The sequence below is a fragment of the Nematolebias whitei genome, chromosome 22 (genome assembly GCF_014905685.2).
Source record: "Nematolebias whitei isolate Nwh7 chromosome 22, NemWhi1, whole genome shotgun sequence".
Classification (NCBI taxonomy): Eukaryota; Metazoa; Chordata; class Actinopteri; order Cyprinodontiformes; family Rivulidae; genus Nematolebias; species Nematolebias whitei.
In genome coordinates this window covers 22219685-22227990 of record NC_056519.1, presented here as the reverse complement: position 1 = coordinate 22227990, position 8306 = coordinate 22219685, and the positions used below count along the sequence as shown (strand labels likewise).

The following is an 8306-nucleotide window of genomic DNA, read 5'->3' as shown; positions in this document are numbered from 1 at the left end:
ATGTTGAGTTTAAAAATTATGTAGTCCTTCAACCCCTGATATATATATATATATACACACATACACACACACACACATATACTGTATATTCACATATCTATACTGTGTATATATATATATATATATATATATATATATATATATATATATATATACTGTATAATATAGTTTCTCTGTGTCCAAGCTGCTTGAACATTATAGTTTATGTTGTTGTTGTTGTTTTTAGTGCATATGTGCAATTTTCATGTAATTTTAAAGCAGATTATGATTATTTTCTTTAGCAATAAGTCATGCTGTTTGTTTTTGCTCTTATTTCTATTTATTTTCCATTTAGTTGTTTAAAGTTTCAGTTTGAGAATTCAACTTTTTTTTTCTTCTTTTAGTTCTAGTTGTGGGAGGGGTTGAGGTATTTCGTGTGTTTCTGTGCTCAGATTTGGATATTTTTTGTGTTTTTGTTTTGAAACATGTTCATGATTACAATGATCACAGTTTATATAAGATTTGAACCGTTTTATGTCATTTTGGTTACTTTGTTTCCTCTATTAGTTTGTTTTGCATCTTTTTGTCACTGTTCGTTTTTCTAAAGAACTGTGCACGGTTTTTATTTTTTAAAGTTAGATCCCATCTTGTCTTTGCTTGTTTGGTTTTGCTTTATTGACCGTATGGCTCATTTAGTCCATTTGTGTCTCTTTATGTCCTATTTCTGTTTTGTTCTGTTTATTTGTAGCTCTTTATTGAGCCTTACAAGCACTCAGTGGTGAGCCGTGCATTTCACACCTAGGCCTTCAATGGTGTCCTGCTTGATTTTATCCACCTATTGATTACTGTCATTTTGCTGCTACAACTACAGAAACCATCAATAATTCACAGAAACAGAGAAAAATATGGTGCTGCATCACAGAATAAGTCATTATTACTAAAGCAAGAAGTTTCTTTCAGCTGCAGCCACAGACGTATTTACCTAAAGCATCAACATGGACATAATAAATTAACTGGTGGCGCCAACTCAACTTCTGATTGGTCAAAGCAACAGTTCATTGCCCGTTGTTTCAACCTGCAGAGTTGAAACCACCTGCAGGGGCCTGCGCTGTTGATTCCGAAGGCCTGGAGGCAGACTTCTTTGACCCTAGCAACAGATGGTGGTTGAAATATGATTGGCTAAAAGCTCTTTATAGGCACGGGCTACTGGAAGCTGCACAACCAGGAGAAAAGCTATGAAATGAACAGAATCATATTAATTACTGTACTTGCCGCTGTGCACGTTGCACTGCCGTATAAGTTGCATCAGTCCAAATATGGCTAATAAAGTGGAAAAAATGTAAATATGTTGCTTCGCCGTATACGTCGCATCTATTATGGGTCACCGCTGACCACCCGGACACGTGGGCCGATGTTGTGCCAAAAATCGAATGGCAGCTGCGGGATCGTGCACCAGAGGACATTCACAAGATTAACACCTAAAACAATTATTTGTTTGCTCGACATTATAGTAAAGGTGTGTCTCAGTCTAACTTTTTCTTAATAAATGCACTTTAATCGTCAAATCAGCTGCATTTTGCCTGGGTGGCGCAGCGAAATGCAGCTGATTTGACATTTGCTCCAGGAGTGAGACGAAGGTGGGTTGTATGGCAAGCCAAATGTCTCATTAATAGCCACTTTTACCTATTAATGAGACACTTGGCTTGCTATATTAGTCGAGGGCCCTCTAGTGGATGAAAATGGTATTGTTCAATATTTTCCATGTCAGATCTCAGCCAAAAATTTGGTTATAAATATGTGGAAAAAACATATATTAGTCGCTTCGCTGTATAAGTCACATGCATGCTAGTTTATGCAAAAAACTGTGACTTATACAGTGAAAATTACAGTAATAGAAATAAGGTACTAACATGTATGTAAGTTAGTTATTCTGATTGTGCAGAGAATGCTTTGCTGGCCCTGACGGTGCACATTGCTAGCACACCATGGCCTGGTAGAACCAAGAAATAATATGTCCATGGGTGGAACATTGTTTTGCTTAGTTGGGTTTTTTGCATTTTAACCAGTTATCAAAATATGTACAATAAGTTTAAGATGGAATGTTATGTGATAGATTGATAAATACTTTATTTGTCCCCAAGGGGAACTTCAATAACAGCTGACAGCTTTGCTAACTTTTTGATTTTTGTTTTTGCCTCATTTGAACGTGCTGCTCACTGCCGTCTTGTACCTCTGCTTTAGTGATGAAACATTTCAGCCAAATGATAAAATCTAAACAACTTTAAAGCCGTTTTGAAGTCTATTTACAGATTTAGGAGTTTTAAAAAAAATCTGCACAGGATAAGGTGCAAAACTACCTCTGATGTCTGATCAGGATTCTCACCTAAAATCATTATCTTCTAGAGCCATGGCCCAACGGTGCTGGTTTCTGCCAGCCGTCCACAGCGCTCAGCGAATCCTCGTCCATCCACAGCGATGCCCTGAACCACCTGGGCATGTCTGGGACTGGGCTGAAAGCCATGTCCTACAGCCTCCTGGAGCCCAAAGCTTTGAAGGAAGAGCCCTGGGCTGAGGAGTCACAACATCTGCTGCAGGTACCGCTTCAACCTTCCACCTCTGAGGTTCACATTGTTTGGGTGACGCAGTAGTTCACATAAAAAGGAGCAGCTTGTTAAACCGAGCTAATGACGGGATGCTTCCTGTGAGTGTAATGTTGCACGGCATTGCAACATTTTATAAGTTGGCACAATGTCTCATTAAAATGCCTCCAGACGTCACACAGTGATGATGAAGGAGGCACTTGTTCTTGGAGATCACTGCGTTTGTGCTCTTTCACAATAAGTCGGGTCCATTCTGCAGAAAGACAATATGAGATTAAAACTGCCGTTACAAAACAAGCTTGGAAAAGGTCGATAATAAGACCTGAAAAAGAACAGATGGTCCATCCATCATCTTTTACCCGCTTCTTCCATTTTGGGTCACGGGGGTCGCCGGTGCCCATGTCTAGCAATCCCTGTGCGATGGTGATGTTGTAAAACAGAATGCCATGATTTCAAATTTCAACATATTTATTAACATATGTAATGCTTCAACTAAAATATTTGCATGACTTATTAGAAAATAACAGTAATTTAAAATTTGATGGCAGCTACATCTCAAAAGTTTGGACAGGGGTTACAGAAGATTATAATCTATGTGGCACAAACAAGAAGCAGCTGGAAGAGCATTTTGCAACAGTTCAGGGTGATTAGCAACAGGTCAGCAAGCAGACTGGGTAAAAAAAAAAAAAAAACAGAGTATTTTAGAGAAGCTGAATCTCTGAGAAGTAAAGATGGGCAGAGATTCTCCAGTCTGTGGAAGACTAAACGCTACAAATAGTGAAACAATGTCTGAACAATGTTCCTCAACAGAAAATTGGAAATACTTTGAATATCCCGTCATCTACAGTTCATAATGTCATTAAATGATTTCAAGAATATGAAGAAATCCAACATTCAGTCAGGTCATCTGGATGGTTTATTTTTTATTTTTTGCTGAGATGTATTATCCTTCATCCAAAGGACTTCCTCAATCCAAGAAGCCACACAACTGATTTCCACAAACAGCATACTCCATAGTGGAAACAAAACAGTTTGCTGGTGCTAAGATGGCTTCTGGGGCCCACCCTCTGCCTCATCAACTCTCCTGAGACAGTCATGTCAAAGTGGTTCAAAACGCCAACGTTCATGCTCAATAATCCAGGTATAAAATCCAACAATGTTCAGTCCGGTCATCTGGATGGTTTATTTTCTTGCTGAGACGTTTTGTCCTTCATCCAAAGGACTTCCTCAATCCAAGAAACCACCAAACAAAATTTATTTCCACAAACAGCATACTCCTTAGTATAAATAAATACTTAAATAAATAAATAAAACCACTTTGGCATGACTGTCTCAGAGGAGTTGACGAGGGAGAGGGCAGGCCATCTTAGCACCAGCAAACTGTTTTGTTTCCACTATGGAGTGTGCTGTTTGCGGGAATCAGTTTTGTTTGGTAGATTCTCGGATTGAGGAAGTCCTTTGGATGAAGGACAAAACGTCTCAGCAAGAAAACAAACCATCCAGATGACCTGACGGAACATTGTTGGATTTTATACCTGGATTATTGAGCATGAACTTTGGTGAATATGAAGAAATCTCTGAGCTCATAGGTCAAGAGTGCAAATCATTATTGGGTGCTGTAAAATTTGGGCCCTCAGGGGCCACTACATTAAAAACAAGTCAGATTCTATTCTGGAAAGAACGCTTCCTTTTACAAATCATTGTCTGTAAACACAGTTCACCAAGTACTGCTTCAAGCTCTATTAGTCAAAGAAAAAAAAAAGACAACAAATGAAAACACTCTTTGGAAACGCCATCATTTTCTCATTTAAAACAGACAATAGAGTCAAAATGAAAAACTGTTTATTTATCCTCAATCTGTCTGAGACTTGACGTAATTCAATTCTAGATGGTGGACCGGCTGCACTGGTCCAAAGACAAACTGTCCAAGATCCAAACTGACCTGGATCCTGCATGTAATTGTTATAAACAAACTCCAGCTACATTCTTGCACACATTCTGGACTGGTCCAAAAACTGTGGACATACTGGCAATCTATTTTTGACACCTTCTGTGATATGTGGATAAACTAGAGTTGCACTTGGGCCCCAAAAATCTGACTCGACCCGGCCCCAGCTCGTAGCCATCGTTTCCAAACCCCACCCAACCCGACGAATTAACAGACATGCTTAATTAAGCTTTGACTGCTCATATAGTTATTAATGGTCGGCAGACGTGAGCGGCTGAGTAAAAGAGGGCAGAAGATCAGAGCTGAGGGGGTGTTTGTCCTTTCATGGCCGTCAAAGCACATTAAATCCCTGCTTCTGCCTGCATTCTGCATTATTCATACATGGACCCTGCTCTGACATGTCAGATATTTTAGGATCTCACCTGTTTGGGTTGTCGGCCGCGCGCGTTCACTGAGTGCAGCGGCTGAATGAACGTCCATTTCATACCAACTGGCTTCGTTCATGCTGGGCGCTTATTTTTGTCCCATCTGAAACTTAACTGAATTTTTTACCTCTTTCAAGACCGGTCAGCACACAGTCAAATGGCCACATGCGGCTGGTGACTGTATGGCAAGCCATGTTGCCATGTAATTGGATCGTCAGCTGCGCACGTCCGCTGACACAATCAAAAGCTTGACACCAGCCCGACCCGCACATTACTATGGCCTGGGTCGGGCCGGGATCCGGGTTCTGGTTGGAAATGATAGCTCTAGGATAAACTGTACACCCATCACCACTCATCTCACTGGGGTGGTCCCTGTAGAAACATTCTTCAGCAAGTATGAGAATGATGTGCTTTTGGCTCACTTCTGGCCAGGAGACTTGCCTTGTGCAGATGGAAGGACCCACACCCCCCTAGTATATGAACACTGGGTAAGAGAAGTCATAAATCATATTCATCTGGAAAAATGTTGATACCCTGAAGGGTTCTGTTAAAAGAGTTTGGGGCACTCGGCAGCTTTTTATGTTGTATGTGGACAACATGTCAATGCCTGTTTAAGACGACTGATCCAGTGTGGGGAGGGGATTTTATTCTATGATCTTTTTTCTTTCTTTTCTCTTTGTGTGTGTGTGTTCAGAAAACAAAAAGTCAATAAAAAGACTGATTAAAAATAAAAACTCTTGGTTAGTAAAGACAAATCAAAGGTTTAAATTATTTTTGGAAACCACAACATGTCCTGTGTAATAAAGAGGAGAAAAACCATCCAGCCTGTTATCAGCATAGGATAAATCCTGCCTCTCTGATGTTATAGGGGTGCATTAGTGCCTATGGCATCCTCAGTTTTTACATCAGGAAAGGCACCATCAATAAAAAGAAAATTATTCACAGATTTTAAAACAAAATATGCTCCAATTCAGACAGTCTCCTTTTGGAAGGGGAAGGCCTTGCAGTTTCAAGCAGGACGATGATTAAACACTTACTGTATTTACTGCAGCAGCGTGGCTTTGTATGAGTCCAACTGACCTGCCTGCAGTCCAGACCTCTCACCCACTGAAAATAATTCATACAACATGAAACACAAAATCCTGCAAAGATCCAGCACTGTAAAACAGCTAGAATCTAACCCAGACCAGGATGGGACAACATGTTTATGAAATTAGCAAATCTTTGCATTCTGTTATTATTGACATTTTACTGAACATCTTAACTTTTATAGAACTGGAGTTGTAAACTAGTGGTTCGGTTCTTTGAATGTGGGGTTCTGAGGAAACTGGCTAAACCATTATTATCTTACCTTTAGTGGAAAGATGTTTAAAGTAGCTTAATTTGGAGAAAAAGAGTTTAATTCTGACCAGACTGCTTTTAACGTTCTAATAGTTTCATTCAAAAAGCTCACAATTTAATTTTTGCTGAAGTTCATTAAATGCTCAGAAACAGTAATAAAAGATAAAGGGCAAAAACATTAGCTATGAAATATTTCAAGTATTGATACATACTGTATCTGCTTCTGTAATGGTGGGAAAACACAGAGCTCTTAAGTTACATCAGAGCTCTGCTTCCTCTCTGCACGCTGTAAAAAATGTCCATGTGCTCTTGAAACGACACGACGAAAACATTCAGGGATGAGTGGGACTGTACGAGTGTCGGTGTAGAAGAAAGAAAATATATGAGAAGAAGTGCAAAATAAATATAAAAATGAATGAATAAATGTGGGAATACAAATACGGAAACATAAAAATACTGTAGGAATCAATGGCATTTATGTACATTGTATTTTAAAATTGGCTTTTCTAATTAAAAGCTCCTTCAGTGTGTGAATGGGAGCTACAAACAGTTAAAAATCTGATTTTTAAATATCTGGTAGAGGATAAGATAAGAATACAATTATATGTATACACGTGTGCAATTAATTTAAAAGTAAAGCATAAATATTAATGGTATTAATAAAGTTGGACAGTGTTCTGTTTAAAATTCAAGCTAAATGTCTGTTTTTGTTGTTTTTGGGTGCTGCCATGTTGTATTTTTGTAACCAGAGGCTGCACACTCAGAACGTGAGGCTGTAGCCTCGATACTAACATCCTCGCTTTACTCGCTAACAACCTCTGTTTGTTACAGCGTAACAACACTTTTGTCTTAAACAGCTATTTTAAACTAATCACATTGGGCGAAAAAATTCAGTATACAGCAGCAAGGCAAGAGCTGCAAAAACTGACAAACATCAACACCTGAAAAATATTATTTAAACTGTTTTATGGTTTTAGTCCAGAAAAAGTTCTATTCATTAATGTGGAGGGGCGGGGCTTAAAAATTGTACTGCAGCCAGTCACTAGGGGGCGCTTGTCTGCAGTGGCTTCAATTTTAGCTTCCAGTCCTGTTGCTGGTTACAATACATCTAAATATAAAAATGTAACGATAATAATAATAATCGTAATAATAATTATAAAACACTAGTCCTTCGATTACTGCAGGAGTTATGTTCCACACACCACCACGACAGGTGAAAAACCGCAAAGTAGGAACGCTATATTTATTTAGTATTCATTTATATTTTAAGGCTTTATAAACCCTTCCCACACTCTTGCAATGTTCTAAACTCTTAAAATTTAACAACATACGTACTGTACTGCCAAGTTTTATATGGGTACTCACCAGCCTTGGTCCGGTTCTGACTGGCTCTCTGCAGCTGCTCAAGATGCTTCCTGGGCCGGCAAGCAGGACTCAGATTGACCCGTGAGGCTGGAAGTAGTTCTGGTCCGTGGTCAGTTTTGATCGACTCTCTGCAGTCACCGAGCACCGAAGTCGCTATGAATAAAGACCAAACTTTTTAGTCAGGTTCGGATCGGATCAAAACTTTCCCTCCATTCCGGCAGAAATCAGCAGCCGGAAGCACTGTTGTCTTCTGGGTAATGTAGTTCTTTGACTGGTGTTACATTATAGGCTTATTGAAAGAAAAAAAAACCACAAAATGGCGGCGCCTGCTCGAAGTATTTTTTCGTTAACTTTTTATCCCATACCATTCCATCACGATACTAAAGTTGACAATCAATGAAAAACTGCAAAAAAGCAATTTTGCGAAAGTCGAACCGCAAAGTAGCGAGGGACAACTGAATATCTAAATATAAACATGTAACAATAATGATACTAATAATATGACATAAAATGGGGAACAAAGTTTATTTTGCTTTGTTTTGTAGCTTTGTGGTCAGTTCCTTGATCTTATAAGACAAAGGTTGCAGGTTCTAGCCCACATTTACTAACATTTACCTAGCCTAGCTCATCTAACCCACATTTACTAAC

The 8306-nt window shown here is 39.1% G+C and overlaps 1 protein-coding gene across 1 annotated transcript in view; it reads left to right on the top strand.

Annotated features, from left to right (window-relative positions):
- The first annotated feature begins 2437 nt into the window (after nt 1-2437).
- The window catches only part of LOC119428537 (anoctamin-1), a 65350-nt gene continuing 59481 nt past the window's right edge, over nt 2438-8306 (top strand). The window contains exon 1 of the mRNA XM_037696220.1: nt 2438-2573. Coding sequence (XP_037552148.1) covers nt 2475-2573 — 99 coding nt within the window. The 5' untranslated portion in view covers nt 2438-2474. The remainder of the gene's footprint in view (nt 2574-8306) is intronic.